Genomic DNA, 17979 nt, shown 5'->3' with positions numbered 1-17979 from the left:
GTGTCTGTCTACTCTTCATATACACAGTTTGAGTTACCTCCTGGAAGGAGGTTGCAGATGAAGATTTTGACTAACTATGCTAGTCAGTAACAACCAGAAGTTTCCTATAGCAAGAAGCTTTAATGTGGTTGCCAGTATTGTATTAAACATGTTCCTTTTCAGAGGGTCCTCCAGGTTGCCCACCCACTCAGCCATATTCAGTCATCTACAATAATGTTATTTCTCTATACGTCCACATCTGTTTTCACTCTGTTGCCAATTGAAATGCTGCTGTATTTTCTCTGTGTATCGTGGCTACTTTCCCAGCGCATTGAAAATTTACGCAGTGTAAGGGGATTTTACAAGTTCTTGAAAAACATGAAGTATTTTCCCACAGTAGCCACACCGTTTAATGTCTACATGAAATGACATCTATTCCCAGGATTAAAAAGTGCACCTGTATATGACTTACTGCTTCATAGTGCCTTCACAAAGAGATACATCATACTTCAGTTCCTTTTATTTGAAGCCAGCCTTTTCTTACGGAGAGCTTATTAAGTAGCTTCCTATAGGGAACTTCTAAGAGTTAAGGCAGCTAGTGTGCTCAGTGTCTGGTGAGCATGCTTTTCCTGACTGCTGGTGTGTTTGGGAAAGCGCTGCGAGCAAAACTTCTGGTCTGTGGGGTTCTTCGTGTGTTCTATAGCTATTGGTAGTTGCTGTTGCAGGAAGCTGAAGGCTGAAAGAGCTCTGGAGGTGTTTGAGCACTCGGCTGCTGGAGTAATCCAGCATGTGCTACTTACCACTGTTTATTCACTTTTTCACCTTTCCAACGGTGTTGCTTTGGGGAAACTCACCCTTAAGACATCTTAGTGTTGAATATCTGAATTTATATAGTTTCTGAAACTGTTTAAACTGGCAGACTCAAATCTGCAATGCTTTCTCTCCTGTGTCTTCAGTGTCAGTGTTGCATTTTTAAATATCTTGCCTTCAGATCCATAATTACATCAGTTCATGCTACCAATGTCTTCTACCGATGTCTCTCCTGTTTCTAAGGGTCACCTCTGTAGCAGCTAAGAATTTAATGAGCTACAGTTCTGCCCTCCTAGCACAGATAAATCTTCAGATAGAGCTTGAGAATTGCCTGTCCTTCCTCCTCAAAGCCTCCATCCCATGCAGAGCAAGTAGCAGAATGCGCAGGCTGCTACCTTCGAGGCAGGAGTCCAAGGCTGAGCCAGCGCAGTGTTGGGTTTGAACGTTTTGAGCCCAGTTCCCAGTCTGACAATCAGCAGTGAACTAGCTGGCCAGAAAAGCTGCTCCCAAACTGACAGATGACTTGCTATCTTAATTTCATTAGCTTCCCCACCAAATTGGAAGAGAATGAGAGGGGATGAATAACTTGTCAGCATGTTCCTCTAGAAGCATCTCTTAGTAGTCATGTGTTAGAGAAATTCCTGTGGCACATCAGGTTTGTATTATCCTCTCCAAATTGCATAATGGGAGACAACTGAAGGAGCAAATGCATGGAAAACAAAGCGGTAGGTTAGTTTTCCCTTGGAGCAGACATGTTTTCCTAGAATTGGGACGTCATAGTTGCACTGCACTTTTGTCTTTAATGAGGGCTTCAGTTGTTTTCCAGCCTTGGCAGAGTTGTAGAAGTGCCTGCAATTGCTTTGAAAGTTAGGATTTGATTATAAACATACTTTTCCAAACAAACTGGCAGTTTATCAGCTCCTCTCCAGGTTTCCATGCAGTACTGGGGGGAAACCCAGGGAAACGGGTAAATAAATGGTCTGTTCTGGTGCCTGTGCTGGAAGACAGAAGGCATCCCAGTCTGTCTGGGTACTGCAGGCCTGGAGTTCTGTGCATGGATTCTCTTATGATTGTTGTTACAAACTTCCTATCCCAAATCCCACATTTCTTTGCAACCAGCAGTAGTTATTTAACAAGAAATAAAGCAGATTAAAACATGGAAATCATCCTGCTTCTGCTATGAAATACTTTGCAGCTTTTTAAGATGTATCAGGTCTCTTCCCTTAAAAATACCTCTTGAAATGAAAATGTTGAGAATTACATTTGCACAGATTTTGGGAGGACAAAAGAAGTAAGTTTGGGTTATTTGCCATCTGATAGTTCAGGTTTATTTCTGTCAGCCTTTAAGGTGCTCAGAGGAGGCTCTCGTATCTCAAAATCCTTTTCTACAGTGTGTAACAACAGTTACTTGGTGAAACGACCGGGTAAGGGAAGGAAAGGTCCAAGAGCTCCTGTAAACCTCCCTGCTGGACTCAGCAATTTTGTAATGTTAGTTACTCAGGTGAGGCTGAACACGGCACTGTATGAGCTCTGGTTTAATCTTTATGTTAGCTGGTTGTGTAAGTATGAGGGCAGAACTGAATTGTTATGAAACGTGTATCCCTAATGGCTCCTTTGGAAATTCTCATTAAGATCTGTTGACCACAATTTTCACAGCTAAATACAGCTTTTGCCATGACAAATTATAGAAGTCCTAATTCTAATTCATTGTGTTTTGTGTATCTTTACTGGGGGGAGAAAAGAGGCATTTAAATGTTAAGTACTTTAGGTGTAAGGATGCAGAAGTGGAAAGATTGCTGTCTATGGGTCAGAGCAGTCCTGCTCAAGCGGGCAGCCTCGTGCCTAACTCCTGCTTGTTTCCCCTCCTGTTAGACTATAGAATCTAACTGGCGATGTGGGAGACACAACTTGCAAAGGATTCAGTGCCGCTCTGAGAACAGCAAAGGTGTCTACTGTTTACAGTATGATGATGAAAAGATCATCAGTGGCCTACGAGATAACTCCATCAAGGTAAACGCTTCTTTTCAGTCTTTTCCCCAGGGAGAAGTGGATAAATCTGTCTTGAAAAGATAGCTGCTTGTGTTGATTCTTCATGTCTCTTCATGGGGCAGCATTTATCTATGCAGGGTTTATGGGGATGGGGTATATTCTGTAGCCTATCAAAGTTCTCAACTGTGCTTTGCTCTGGAAACTTTGGGGACTGCCAGCTAGAGATCAGTACCCTTGACCATAAAGAAACACTTGTGAAATCAAAGTTCACATAACATGAATGAAGACTGAGTGTGCCACTTCCCTTACCTGTGTCTTTTGTCACTGCCAGTAGTTCGCTTGCATGTGAGTAGGTTGCTTCTTCTTGCAAAACAGGACTTTATCTTCTCATGATCAGTGTTTATTTCACTTTCTGTCAACAACTTGCATGAAGGCTTCCTTGAGCTATAAGGGAGGACAGGCCTGCTGACTGGACAGGCTGACTGGCCTGGGATTCATCCTGCTATCTCTCGTTTTCTTCCTTAACAGTTGCAGCAATGATCAAGTCTTGGATCCATGTTCTTGGTCTTGATGAGCCATTTATACATCTTGTTTTTAACAGATCTGGGACAAAACAAGCCTGGAATGTTTGAAGGTATTAACAGGACATACTGGCTCGGTTCTTTGTCTGCAGTATGATGAAAGAGTCATTGTAACTGGATCTTCAGATTCTACAGTGAGGTGAGTGTGAAGCTTTTGCACAAAAATCGTGGCTGGGAATGTTTACAATAATTTCTAAATATCAGAAAACATCCCTAATATGAATGGGATACTATTATTCCAAACCCAAGATATTCATACTTGGCAAAGCATCACATTCAATTCTTTTTTTTTCCCAAATCTGTCTCATTTTTTTTTAGTGTTAAGAATTTTAAAGGAAAAGACCTGAGTGATTCAAGGCATATCCTGAAGTTGTAGAATGGCTGAAGGCCAACTATACAGTAATTTAGGGTTTCTGAGTACTGCCTTCTGACATCTCTTCATGATGACTATTAATGAAAGGGTGTTTGCTGTAGATGGAGCACTTCTCTGACTGCAGTTTTGATGATCCTAAGTTTCAATCCTTGTATGAATTCAGTGATCAGCAGATGTCCCATATAAAGACACTCAGGTACAGTTCAGTGGAAGGGCCTTGTCTCCTGGTGTCTCACTGGGATACCAATGTAGGTCTCTAAAACTGCTCAAAAGTTAGGAGCTGATCTTAACATCCTTCAGGTACTAAAAATTCAATGGTGATTTTTCACTTCATGTAGGCTAGTAGGTGGCTTTGGAGGGTGCTTCATCCCAACTGCTCCTGCTGGCCATAAAATGTCAATGAATGGTGTAAAGCTGTAACAAACCACCAACATACTGGATAGCATTTAGGTTGGCCTGTTTCATCAGTTTATGCATCATACAAACTCTAGTCGTCCTGGAAGACTTGTACAATTGTTAAGCAGCTCTTTCTTTTAGCAGTGGGCCCAGTTTAGGCATTTTCTGGCCTAACTGTTCACTGCTGATAATTGTTGCTTCTAAGTCTGACACATGAACTAGGATACTTCCCCAGCACGCATCCCCCCCTGTGTTCCCCAAGCTCTAAGAGGTGTTAAACAACCAGAGAGCTCTCCATTAGAGATAGTAGCAGACTTGTGCATGTTTACACTTTATCCCATGCCTAGCTACTTCATTTGGAATAAAATGCTTTTCTTTTGCAGAGTTTGGGATGTAAATACAGGTGAAGTCCTGAACACGTTGATTCATCACAACGAAGCAGTGCTTCATTTGAGGTTCAGCAATGGCTTAATGGTGACATGCTCAAAGGACAGATCAATTGCTGTTTGGGATATGGCATCACCTACTGATATCACCCTGCGCCGTGTTTTAGTTGGCCATCGTGCTGCTGTTAACGTGGTAGACTTCGATGACAAGTATATTGTGTCAGCATCAGGTGACAGGACCATTAAAGTAAGTTGGCAGAGCTCTCATGGAGGTCTGCAGGCCTATCAGGCCAGAGAAGCTTCTGAGCGTGGCTCCACTGCGAATAGCTGAGGTGTCCATGAGCAGTTCTGTGCCTTTTTTTGTGTTCAGCTTCCTCTCACTAGCTGTTAATGTCTTTATGCACATAACTAGGCTCGTAACATTTTTGTGGCTTCTGTCATACGATTGCAAAGAAGTAAAGCCTACTTGCTGTTTGACCTCTAGTCTCAAGATCAGATTGTTTGTTAAATGTGGCACATTTTGTGCCTTTTTCCAAGCAGTACTTTTTATTTCAATTGGCAATCCTGTTCCAGACATGAAATTTATCAGCAGTGCCTTTCCTCACCACGCCTTCCCAGCAGCTCCACCAGACTTTGCCATCTTTGAAGAATTAAGAGGCTGTATTTGAAGACTCTTACATTCCAGAAGATTTGAGTTACCCAGAGTGTATTAATATAACAAAGGCATTTCCACCCATCCCTCTCTAGAACCAGAGCTACCTTAGACTGTGCCAAAAAGCTCTTGGCAGTTTAATGTCCAAATATCTGCCAGAGATCCTGCTGCACTCTGTGTTGGAAAATGAGCCACTGGATACTCTGTTACAACTTCAATTACAGTTCATTAGGACTGGGCAAAGTTGATTTGAATCATTTAAAGTTAAGAAAGAAGCAGCCACCAACCTTTTAGAGGCCATGGGTTTGGTCTTCTCTTACTAGTAGATTGCTACCAATTTCTTTGGCAAAAATCTGGGGGTTTTATTTATGTGATAATTTCCACTTTCAAAAATTATTACTAACATATCAAGAGTAACGTGTAGTCAAGCTCTTGAAATCATCTAGGACAGTCTTTACCACCTGAAAATATCTTATATATGACCCCCTCAACTTCTTACTGACCCAGTGTGCAATAGCAGTCCCTGTGGCTCTTGTCACTGCCATGTCCCCATAGCACTGTTCTGCTAATGCCATGTGCCCACTCTTTGCCCATAAGAATACCATATGAGTTTTCATTCCACTGTCCAGCAAAGGTCAGCCTCAGCCACCTTCTGTTTATGAATTCTCCTTCTACTGAAATTCAAGACCCTTGCCTGGGGGTAGTTCTCAGAGGAGTGTTTCTCTTGTGTTTCACAGGTGTGGAGTACAAGTACGTGTGAGTTTGTTCGTACTCTGAATGGGCACAAGCGTGGCATTGCATGCCTCCAGTACAGGGATCGACTAGTTGTCAGTGGATCTTCAGATAATACTATTAGGTGGGTGCCCACAGGCTGCTATTGGTATGTAATGGTGTCCATTTGCATGTGTGAAACTAGGATTTCCCCTTACCTTTGGTGCTGTTCTGCACTGCTGCATGTGCAGAACATCCTAGGTATGTTTTGATATTGGAGCAGATGATGTATGAATGAAACTTAACTCAGTGTGACAGGAAATATATCACATCCCTGTGAAAAAAGTGGGATGCTGAGGTTTATGTTAAAGGTAAACAAAACTGACCTTCCACTGTAGTTTATTACCTTGTCTTCTGCTTGGAGAGATGAGGAAGATGCTGGCTACTGGTTTTAATCTCTTTCTGAACCTCTAATCATGAATTTATACAGCATAGAAAAAAGTATATTCAAGTTTCCCAAGATAACTTGACATGTATCCAGCCTCTACTTGTATAGAATTTGGAATGAGTAAATGAATTTTGATATACTGCAGCTGCAGCACACACTTGTCTCTGAATTGCACACAGGGAACATCTCATGGCACTCCTGCCTCTTTAAGCAAGTTATGTGGTATCTCCCACAGAAAACCAGAGTGCTTAAATGCCTTAGTGTGAGGCTAAGGGGGACAGTGTTGAACCTGAAGTACTCAAAGACTTTGTTCTCTCTAGGCTATGGGACATTGAATGTGGTGCCTGTTTAAGAGTATTAGAAGGCCATGAAGAACTGGTTCGATGCATCAGGTTCGACAATAAGAGGATTGTTAGTGGAGCCTATGATGGGTATGTGTTTGAAGCATTTCAAGCAATTCTGCCTTTCCTAGCAAAACATCTTCTGAAAGGCATTGAGCCTTGTGTTCCCTTGTGAAGGGATCTCTTCTGATTTCACTAATGGATCAATATTTAACTGAGTGGCTTCTGCTTGAGCATTTCAGCGCAGCAGACTACAGTTTTAAGCAGCCAGGAAGCTGCTTTTCTGGTGCTCTTTAGCATGCTCTGAAATTGTGTTAGCACTGAAGTTTGACCTTCTGTAGAAAGTAAACTTTTGTTTGGCTCAAGTGACATTCCTTTGTTTCTTTCCTCAGGAATTGCTCTTTGCCAGGTCCTGTGTGCTTAGAGTAGTTCAGACTTTCTATTTTTATAAGACAGCAGCACTGAACGTTTACTGTGAGCATAAATATATCTTGAGGGGCTCTCAGATGTCTTTAGTGACCTTTTCTGTTGGGTTGAGGGCAGGAGCCCCACTGTTAGCACTTCTGACTCAATATTTTCAGTGTGTAGTGGATTCACAACACCTTGTATCCATGTCCAAGTTCTCCAGTTCTTTCTCTGCTTGATTTATACTTCAAGTGAACAGCAAAGTTACCGAAAACAAGTCTTCAGCTGTTTGTCTCTAGCCTTTTATTTGGGTTTAATATCTCACTGGGCTTGGCAGTCCCAGCTTAATTCCCACTGGAACTTTGCACCTCATCAGTAGTGCTGTGAGTTTTCAAGATCTGCAGTTCCAGAATGGCTTGGGCATGTATAGTCAATTTGTGTTTCATATAACCAACCTGCTTGGTCCATCACAAAGACATCACATGGTGCTGCTATAAAGAAATACAAACCTACCTATGTTTTATGAGATCTAACTTTAGTATTTTAGTGAAGATAGATTCGCTAATGTTTTGCTTGATCCTGATGAAGTAGCCGTAGGGAAAATCTAGCATGCTCTCCATTGCTTTAGATGTTTCTTCTATGCTTATACTTGAAATGATGCTCTCATAATGACCTTCTCATTTTACTTTATAGCAAAATTAAAGTTTGGGACTTGCAAGCTGCTCTTGACCCTCGTGCCCCAGCAAGTACATTATGCTTGCGTACATTAGTGGTATGTAAACCTCATCTATTTGGGGTTATCTGGGATCTTTTATGTATGAGAGGCATGTTACCATGTTATAGTGGGGTAGGTGAGAAACTCAGGATGTTTTATAAAGCCTCAGCTGCTGCTTAGTCTAAGAATAAAGAAAAACTTATGTTGTTATATCCTGAATAATTTGGATCTGAGCTTAAAAGAACGATTGTTTTTTTTCTGGTTTCAGATTCTTGGATACTCTTTAAATCAGCATGACACTGTATCAGATCATTCTAGTTCCTGGTGTGTTTCCCTAATATCATTGTAGGGCTGGCTTTAAATTCCCTCCTATTAAAAAGCAGGGAGGAATCTTGTGAGCCTTTCCCAGACCTTTCTTCTAATCTCTCAGTTTGGAAGGAAGAAATGGGAAGAGGGAGGGGAGGTCAAGTCAAAGGGATTACCACAGGAACTCTAATCACTTCAGAGGACTATCAGATTTAAAGCTGTTGCTCAAGTTATATTTTCCTTTGTAATGGCAATTAAGTCTACTGTTTATGACAGTGGACTTAATAAAAAATAGATTGGGGAAATGAGTTCATTGTTCTTTGCACTGAAACGTGCATGAAATTTTACTTCAGACATCAGTTTGACAGGCTAGTAGCAACCCAAAGTTACTGACCAGTATGTGATGGTAACTGGTTTATTCAGCACGTGCTTGGTCTTTCCAACACCTAAGGAAGTGCTTAGGTGGCTTGAAAAGCTTTTGCCTTTTCTTTCTCTTCAGTAGTCTTTGCACAGAGATAAGATTTAACTATTTTCTTTTCCATATGCATGCAGTGTATTTAGTTTTACTGCCAAAGTTGATTCTGTCCCTTCTGTGGGTGTACTGCAGCTCAGGTTATAGTTTGGAGATCACTGACCGATTCGGTTAGTTCTCCAGTGAAGGTAGCATACTCATTTTAAATGTGTTAAAAACGGGTGAGCAGGACAAAGAGGAGAACCTTTTCTGGGCCTCTTGGTACCATTTTGAGATTCCTTGCAAGAGCTGATGGAGCCTGTACTCCTTCACCTTGGCGGTGTTGAACGCAGTCGTCTTGCCTAGGGAGTGAGCCATAATGCTCCTTTCAGCAGCATACCCTAGCTGAAGCTGGGATGTGGTGCATTATGGCTGCACAAAACTGGAGTGAGCAGCAGCACTGAATGCAGATGTTATGTAGGAGAAGGAGCCCTGGCAGATTGTCAGTGCCAGTCAGTCTTCTACACTGCTGCTTCTTGACTGACAGGCTGCTTTTGTCTGTAATAATCTCAGCCTCTAAGACTGGCTCAGAGTTAACAGGCACTGGATTTGGAAGCCATGTGAAAAAAGCTTACATACAAAATGAGCTTTTCCTAAGAATGAGTTTATAACTAAGGGTTTCTTACCAGTACACCAGCATTTTAATGCACTGCTCTGTGTCCAGATAGGTGTGTGAGCATGAATGTAATGAAACGTCACTCTCTTCCTTTCCTGCCTTGCTAACTGATTTGTGTCACTCACAGGAACATTCAGGACGTGTCTTTAGACTCCAGTTTGATGAATTTCAGATCATCAGTAGTTCCCATGATGATACAATTCTGATTTGGGATTTCTTAAATGTGCCACCGAGTGCCCAGAATGAGACCCGCTCTCCGTCTAGAACATACACTTACATCTCCAGATAACAGTCTGCACTTTACTACCCTCAGAAGGTAAGTCTCCCTCTTCTTATTGGATGTGTTATAAAATCTGGTATTATCACTCTGCCTGCAGGTTGGCTTAGTCAGAGCAAGCAGCTGATGCTTTCCTTACGAAAGCAAAGCCTGTTTGTGCCACAAAGACACCGTGTAGTCTTTGTATGGTCATGCTTCAGCTCATAAAACTTGTCATGTTTCCTCACCCCCTACTATAATCCCTCCTGTTCATAATTGGGTGCTTCAGGTATTCTGTGGAATGTTATCCTGTATTCACAGCATCCTTGGAAATTGAGGAGACTCAGTGTATTGTGCAGGTGTTCCAGCTATCCCATGAACTCAGAGCCTTTTGGAGCTCTTGATGCATCTGCTCTCTGTGTGAAGTTTGGCAGTGAGCACTGTAAGACATCCCCACTAAACTGAATGTGTGTGATCTTTGGGCAAATGCTCACCAGAAATGAGCGGTTCCATGGCAACCACAAACAGTAGGGTTGTGGGGAAAGTAGGGGAAGCTTTCAGAGCTGAAAATTGTATCATGTAAGGTAACCTGACACCTCAGAGCTCTCAGGAACCCAGCACATGAACTTTGCCTCTTTGGTTTCCATTTTTCTGCAAGTCAGCTTCATTTAGTTCTTGAAGCATGGTGGGTAAAAGCTCTGCTGTAGATCTGTTAGGACAGTGGATGCTGTTCCTTATGTCATCTATATTGCAGCCAACAGTTGCCCTTCAAACTATAAATAGCTGTGAAGGTTGGAACTTGGAGACATGGAAATTGCCTTCCCCAGGCAAAGCAGTCGCCCCTTTTTCCAGTGCCCTGTCTCTGCCAGTGCTGAGACATGCAGCTTCCAAGGAGGTGGAGACACTGCAGCAGTTAGGAGTAGCACTGCCCTCACAGGAAGGATTTATTTTATTTGAAGTGGATAATTAATAGTTTGCTTAAATGTTGTAGGAAAAGCTTTCCCTGTCCTCATGTAAGCCTGGACTTTCATTATCTGTACATGGATGGGCCTTGGAGCAAGCTGCTCTAGTGGAACATGTCCCTGCCATGGCAGGGGTTGGAACTGGATGAGCTTTAAGGTCCCTTCCAACCCAAACCATTATAGGATCTTCTGATCCCTGCTGTGGCAATGAGATCCTTGGGGTTTTCCCCTCCTTCTGTAGGATCTCTTCTTCTGGCTAGGAAATCTCTCCCTCGTGAAGACACACTCTGCTGCTTTGAGATGCCAGTTCTTAACAATCAGTTCTCTTTTACCTGTGTGCATTCCTCAGGAAAGTGTTGGCTGCCTTTCCTACTCATTGAACTCCTACTCATGCTAAAAAAGGCCAAGATAACATCCTCTCCGGAGATGACACTCGGATCTATTGGCTCATTATGTTTTACAGAAGGTCAGAGCAAAAACTTGGCCATGGCTAGAGTTCCCTGTCTTTCCAAATCTGTAATTACTTAATATAATTAGGCCCATGGATAAGGAAGAAGCCTTATGCTATGATGATGAGCTGGTGTGCAGAATCAGCAGTTAATGGAACTTCCCCTTAAAACCACATTTGAAGAATACTGCTGCCAGGGTAGTTTATTAAAACTCATGGACTTCCTTATCCTGCCTGCAGTAGGGCAAAAGAAATCTGAAAAGGCAAAACTGCTAAAAGTAGTGTTTGTACAGGGGAGTGACTGAAAGGCACAACTTCCTGGGAGGTAAGTCATAGAATCATGGAGTGATTTGGGTTGGAAGGGACCTTAAGATCATGTAGTTCCAACCCCCTGCCATAGGCAGGGATGCCTCACACTATACCAGATGTGAGCCCAAGGCTCTGTCCAACCTGGTCTTGAAACTAAATCCTGAACCTACTGTAAGAGCCAGGTCCTGCAGTGCTGCTTAGGTGTGACTTCCACTTCAGAACTGTTTTATTTGATCCAGGATGGCATGTTTGTCCTTGTTGTGAGAAGTTTGATGCTGTCACTGATGGCGATGTCCCCAGGGACTTTGTCCTGCTCCTCTTTTAGACAAGCTTTGGTGCCACCAGAGTCCATACTGAAGTGAACTAACGCTGTGGCAGCTCCAAGGCCTGTTGAAGTTGAATGGTTTTCCCTCTCTATGGAAAACTTTTTTTCCTCCTTTCTGAGTAATTCCATTTGTTTTATCTTGCCTTTTCAGGCAGATGGAATAGGCTGCGTGAGAAGATGACAGTAGTATTAGGAACACTTTCCATCTATGTTCCCGTTCGCACACCAGTGCTGTCTTCTGTGAAGTTATAGGATAATCTGAGATTGATAAATCCCTTTTTGGGTTTTATGTTATGAAAATCACAGGAGTTTGTTTGGCAGGCTGCTGTGATTAGCTTTGATTCATGGGAAGGCTACACGCAGCTTGTCTTAAAGCACAAAAGAAATGAGTTGAATAAAACTTGTATCGATTCACTTGACCAGCCGTGTGCTGGTGTCTTTCTTTCCTCTCTTGCCACACGTGGCCCACAAGACCCACTGCCACTGAGGTTTGTGAAATACAAAATGCCTTTGGCGCGTGTTGTTCTGTTCAAATTCTGCACACTTGACAGTTTTGCATAGCTTAGGTCCGACTTGTTCCATGATGCCTGACTCAAACCACACAGACCTCCATATCCTGGGAGTTGTTGGTGTTGGTAATGACAGTCCCTTAATAATCACTTCCTCTATAGGAGAGATGCTGTTGATGTCACTTTTTGACAGGTTTGTCTGACTTCAGAATCCAAAGAACATAAATCTACATAAAATGATGGTCAAGCAGCTCATGTTTCATGGTGACGTTTAATGGAAGCTTTACGTGCTTTCAAGCCTTGCCGCTTGCTGAATCTCAAAGCAGCCCTGTGCGCTTCTTTTGCAAGGCTTTGCAGTGCTCTGCCTCTTGAAAGTGGATCATTTTTGACAGTCCTGGCAGTTGGCTGCCAGAGTTTTATTGCTTTCTGTTGAATTCCTGTTGTTTATTGTAACATGATAAAAATTGTTACCATATGATAGTCTAATATTCTTATATTAAGCACTAGGCCATGGGCTGGGGGAAGGGAAGTCAAGGGGAAGTATAAAAGATGTTTTAACCTTTCATGGGAATTTCATATCAGAGGAGGGTCGTTCTCTGTGGTCCACAGAATCAACTAGGTTGGCCATTAAAGGGTTTTGGGGAGTGGCAGGTAAAAACCCAAGTTCAGATTTAAGCACACTGAGAACTTGCACTGTCTCCAAGCTAATAATGGAGCCACGTGGCTGGAAAAGGTAACCAAAATAAAAAACTGCTGGAGTTTTTTGTCCATTTTCTTAAAAATTCATGTATTAAAGCAACTCAACTTGCATCCTGAGCAAAATCTGCTCCTCGCAGCTCTATGGAGGTCTCTGTTTCAGTGAACAGTGAGACTGGCTGGTGCTTCCCTTGACGGGTTGTGCACCTCGCAGGTATTTTGCCCTTCAAGTTGAGAGCAAAGGATGGCGTGGTCTGACCCCCTTGCAGGTGTCTCCACATGATGCTTTTCGAGTTGTATCTTCTGTCAGTTCAGCTTCTCTTTTGTCTCTTTCAGGGTTTCACAGTCTTGAACTACTGGATTTTTGGCGACTACATGCCTGAAGATGTTGGTTGACAGCTAAAGTCAGAATTGGTTCTAGATGCTGTGTAGATGCAAAGCAGCACAATTCTATATCTAAATTTCTTAATCTTTCCTGCTCTCAGTGGTCATCTCTGAATTTACTACAGATTCACTGACTTGGAGTAGATGAATTTCAGAAGCCTGTCCTTCCCTGCAGTGAGAAATCCAAAGCTTCACATGTAAAGTGTCCGTAGAAACTGAACTCCGATGGCTTGTTTTTCAGAAATAAATCAGAAGTCAAGAAAGGACTTGGCCTAATTTATATTGCTTTGCACTTTTGTCTGACTTTAAAGAATAAGAAACATTCTCCAATGAAATTTGGGTGCCAAACACATACCCAGAATGTACAGAGCTTTGCTTTCAGTCACCATTGTCCTTTAGACTTTACTCTCATGACAGATGCAGAGCCCGTTCTGTTTGCTAGGAGTGTACGTTGGACTCTTAGAACTATTTCTGAATTGCTCAGTAATATTTTTGGATTACGGTTTACTTGTTTCCGCACCAATAATTTCTTTTAAATTAAAGATAACCTAGCCTGAAGTACAGGTAACCTAAACTAGTTGTATAGCACTGTCTTTTCCTTTTAACTGTGCTCTGTACTGCAGCCGTCCTGCGCTTCCTAATGTTTGGTATAGTAAAACCTTCCCGTGTGTGCTTGCCTCATTTCCAATACTGTATAAGCATGTAGATATAATGTACATACCAGTGGAACCTCCGGGTGCTGGGGTCAGGGTTGCCTGACACCACACACTAACACAAGAAGTGGTAGCACTTGGCAGCAGGATGTTCTAACTACTGGCGCTGGAGGCGTTCATCCGAGTCACCGAGAGGTTTCCTCTGCGAAAAGGAGGTTTTCAGTATCCATTAGGGTTGTTTTTCTGCTTTTCTGTTTTCTGTGTTGTTTGGTTTTTTTTTTTTAATGGGAACTCCAGATTTTAAAATGTAATTTCTAAACTTTTTAAAAATTAAACAAACCCAGGTTTAATTTATGTTCTGTATCTCATTTGTGTGCCGCGCTATGTCCAGGTGTCTGTAACAGCAGCAGGTCCTCGCAGCTGCCTGCTCGTGTCCCTCAGCATTAGCTGGGCTGCTCGGTGGAGAAGATGCCATGGGCCAAAGTTCAGTTTATTTATGTGTGACCTGTAACACTTCCTCCTGGTGGAGAGGAGGTTCCCTTCGAGTCAGTGCTGTGCTTGCCATGCTGATTGCTGTGCTAGTAATGACCCTGCTGGTTTTCTCTCCCATAGCCGTTTGCTGTTGCCATGTCCTGGTTGCGGTTCCTCCTCGTTGGCGCTGTTCTGAGGAAGTCTCAGTAGTTTCTTCTTCTGTTGTCATGGTCTCTCCTCATTGATGTGCTCATAGAAATGCTGCTGCGTTTGTCTCATGTCAGAGCAAGACATGGATAAACGCAAACCCGGATATTTTACCTGCTTTACCCATGTGGCTGTGCCTGTCGGTGGCTTTTCCTTCATGCTTCACACGAGCTCAGCGGGGAACCGACCTCTTCTCCCGGGGAAGACGTGTGCTGGCACAGAAATGTGCTCTCATTCCTCTGATCCTTTGTACGTCCTGTGCCTGTCGTCCTCTGGCAGCACCGTCTTGGGTTTGCATTGTCCCCTGTTCTGACCAGGTGCGGGGTGGCCGACGGTGCTCGCAGTGGGACCGCCGTGGTCAGACGCATCGTTTCCGCGTCACCTGAACCCGGAGAACGCGCATGTCAAGGCGTTACCGTTACAGAACTGCAGCTTCAGGTCGTCTCCTGCTCCCCCTTCACACTGAGGGAGCTGTTGGGGTCGGTGCTGGAGTGAAGCTCCCATGTACTTACAGCAATGATCATTTCCCCAAGGTGACTGAATGTGATGAAGCGCGGCAGAGTCAAAACCCACTCCTAAGCGGCTGTAAGGTCACTCTGTGGTAAGCTTGGCAGTAGCCCGTGCAAGTGTCTTACTTTACCCGTCTCATCTGATAGCTTTAATATCAAACCCTTTAAACACAACCGCCCTGTTGCAGCCCTGAAGAAAAAGGTATTTGTTTCCCAAGAGCCGAGTCCTTTTCGTAAATGCATGTGTAAGATTTCAGTTCCTCTTTTTCCTTGGGCGATGGCGGTGTTTGAACACGCGGTCTGACCTTCTTTGTGCTTCGTGTACCACAGCAGTGGACTTTGTGATTGGCACCCAAGGAACTTGACTCCTGGGATTAATGGTAGTGATCCTGGCTGCACTCTGGACTTTGTTTTGCTAACATAACTGAGCAACTGTACATTACTGCTATATTAATGTTTCAAAGCACTGGGATAGTCAAATTCTAACTTGTAATTATGTTTGCCAATTATCTGTTTGGAAAGTTGGTGTATGAACAGCTTCTTGAAACTGTTGAATTGTACAGATCCCGTTCCCGACCTGAGGCTTTGTACTGTGGAATGTGCTTAATAAAAAAAATAAAAACCAAGACCTTTCAGCTTAAATCTGTCAAATAAATGAGGGATCGGTAACAGCATCAGCCAGGGACCGGCCTCTGCCCGCCTTCCTGCGCGGTGGGTAAGTGCTCTCCTGGGGGTGCAAGGCCAAAGCGTTCCGAGCCCAAACTGTGCCTGCAGGGGCTCAGCTCCGTGCTGTGTGCGGTGCTGCGGTTGGTGTTTTACCTGTCCCCGTACTGCAGCGCGTGCCTGGGGAGGATGTGGTGGAACAGGGAGCTGAGCTGGGTCACCCATCGCAGAGGCTCCACTCGCCTGCGGTGCTCCCACGTCACGCCTCAGCAGAAACATCCCCAGAGGAATTTCTTCTTCCTTGACCATGGGTGCAGATTGAATTCCCAAAGCATTGCCTGGTTCTGTGGGTGCTGGAGCAGTGTGTGTGTGTGTGTGTGTGTGTGTGTGTGTGTGTGTGCGTGCAGGGAAAGGGTCTTCACTGCTGGTTCTGCCTCAAGAAGGCAGCAGCTCCAGGGAGACCTTAGAGCAGCTCCAGTGCCTAAAGGGGCTGCAGGAAGCCTGGAGAGGGGCTTTGGACAAGGGCCTGTAGGGACAGGCCAAGGGGAATGGCTTTAACCTGCCAGAGGGGAGACTGAGATGGGCCATGCCCAGCCCCTGGCTCTCAGCTGGAGGAGCCAACCTGTTGGCCAAGGCTTCATCTTGCCTCTACCCATGGGAAGATGCTCCTCCAGCTGCTCCTTGACTTTCCTTATGCTTCCCACAGCACTCACTTCTTCCCTGCAGGTGAAGAGTAACAGGGATACAAGGACTCAAAAGGATTCAAAATTGTGTCTTCTGGGCATTTTTTCCTCATTGTTTTTTTAATAGCTTTAATGAAATCAATCTGTTGCTATGGCAGAGAGCTTCTGGGGAACAGATTAATACGGGTGGTGAGTAAAACCCAACCAACGGCTGTAGAGAGATTCTAGAATGGGAACCTTTCAGCTGCAAGGGAATCCTGGTGCTGGTGCAGCCAGGGTGTTGGTGCAGCTCTCGATGTTAGTGGCACCTTTCACCTGAGAGAGGCAACTTTCCCATAGGAGCCACCTGCTCCACATGGAAAGCAAGCTCCAGGACTCTGTTCTCAGCACTTTTCCAAGAGTGAGTCCATGTTCATGCCCTCAGCACCTGCATTTTTACAGCACCAAGCACAATATCCCATTGCAGCAAGATCCAGGCCTTAGTCCTTGTGTTCAAGGTGTGTAATGGTCTGGGCTATGGATTTCTGACAGCCAAAAGCTTCCAGCCCGCATTAAACAACACGGCATCACTGGCAGAGGGGATGGGTAGAGCGTGTCCATGCAGGGCATGCACCTTCCTCTGCACTGCATCGAGAGCCTGGGGGTGCCATGGATGCTGCTCCATCCTTCTGAGTGCCGCAGCGGTGACTCAAAACCCAAGCGGCAGGAGCTCAGCCCTGCCTTGGCCGTGCTGCTCTGCCAGCAGTGTGGAGAGGAAAGGCTCCATGTGTCACACGGGTTGGAACAGGCTGTGGCCATTGCTGCGGTTTAATCCCATGCTGGGGGATGCTCACGTCGTGCTGCGGCTGCTCTGCGGTGGGATGATGGGGTTGGGTCGTGCTCTGTGTCGGGGCAGTTTTATGGCAGTGTTGGAGCCCGAGTTCTGCAGCCTCCCTGTGCCACTGCTCTGGTGGGGGGGGGGGGGAGCCTGCAGCAGTTTTCCCAGGCTCCAGCTTTTCCCTGGGTACTTTAAAAGCATTTGTGCTGCGCTCTGTGGGGCTGGAGCAGGACGTGGGGCAGTTGTTCATCACTCGCGCAGGGCCGTGTCCTCACTTCCATAGTGCCCTCCCGTGCGGGAGGCAGCGTCCTCGCAGGCGTGCAGAAATGCTGCTTGTTCTGCGGTACAGCCAGAATCCAGATGTGAGATGGCAACAGCCAGCGGTGATCAGCCAGGTCGAGAGCTAACGTCCTCCTTGCAGACCTCATCGGGGCTGAGTGCAGGTACTGCAGCAGGGTGAAGCCCTCTCCTGAGTTGGGTGGTTGAGCTCTCTGGGTGTTTCCACTGTCGGTAAATGTGGGGTTTGTGCCATTAGCACTGGCTGGAACTGTTCATTTTATCCTTAGACATTTTTCCCTTTTTTCCTAGCATTTAGGAAATGAATTAGGAATATTCACGAATATTCTGTTAATTTAACAAGTCAAAATTGCAGCTGAACCAAAGAGATTCCACCGAACCCACAGCGTGGTTTATGCATCTCTGCACAGCGTTTCTGGATGTATCCCATTAGGCAGCAGAAACAAACACCTCGTGCCTCCTCCTCGCCAAGGACTTCGTGCAGCTCTGCTGCCTGCCCAGGGCACCTCCAGCGCTGTGAGAGCAGCGTTCAGTTACAGCTGCATCTGGAGAGGTTTGGGGTTCGATCACC

The 17979-nt window shown here is 44.6% G+C and overlaps 1 protein-coding gene across 4 annotated transcripts in view; it reads left to right on the top strand.

The window, feature by feature from the left end:
• The window catches only part of FBXW11 (F-box and WD repeat domain containing 11), a 77889-nt gene extending 62315 nt beyond the window's left edge, over positions 1-15574 (top strand). For all 4 annotated transcript variants that reach the window (XM_061456456.1, XM_061456454.1, XM_061456455.1 and 1 more), the window contains 8 exons: positions 2662-2799; positions 3380-3498; positions 4512-4761; positions 5904-6022; positions 6646-6756; positions 7765-7843; positions 9347-9535; positions 13061-15574. In XM_061456456.1, the coding sequence (XP_061312440.1) occupies positions 2662-2799; positions 3380-3498; positions 4512-4761; positions 5904-6022; positions 6646-6756; positions 7765-7843; positions 9347-9508 (978 nt within the window). In that variant the 3' untranslated portion in view covers positions 9509-9535; positions 13061-15574. The remainder of the gene's footprint in view (positions 1-2661; positions 2800-3379; positions 3499-4511; positions 4762-5903; positions 6023-6645; positions 6757-7764; positions 7844-9346; positions 9536-13060) is intronic.
• The last annotated feature ends 2405 nt before the right edge of the window (positions 15575-17979 follow it).

This window comes from Pezoporus flaviventris, unplaced genomic scaffold (assembly GCF_033815535.1).
Source record: "Pezoporus flaviventris isolate CSIRO_AGI_PZ_B2104156 unplaced genomic scaffold, CSIRO_AGI_Pfla_v1 ptg000023l, whole genome shotgun sequence".
Taxonomy (NCBI): Eukaryota; Metazoa; Chordata; class Aves; order Psittaciformes; family Psittacidae; genus Pezoporus; species Pezoporus flaviventris.
Note: the sequence above shows the minus strand (reverse complement) of the source record. Positions and strands in the feature narration are given on the sequence as shown.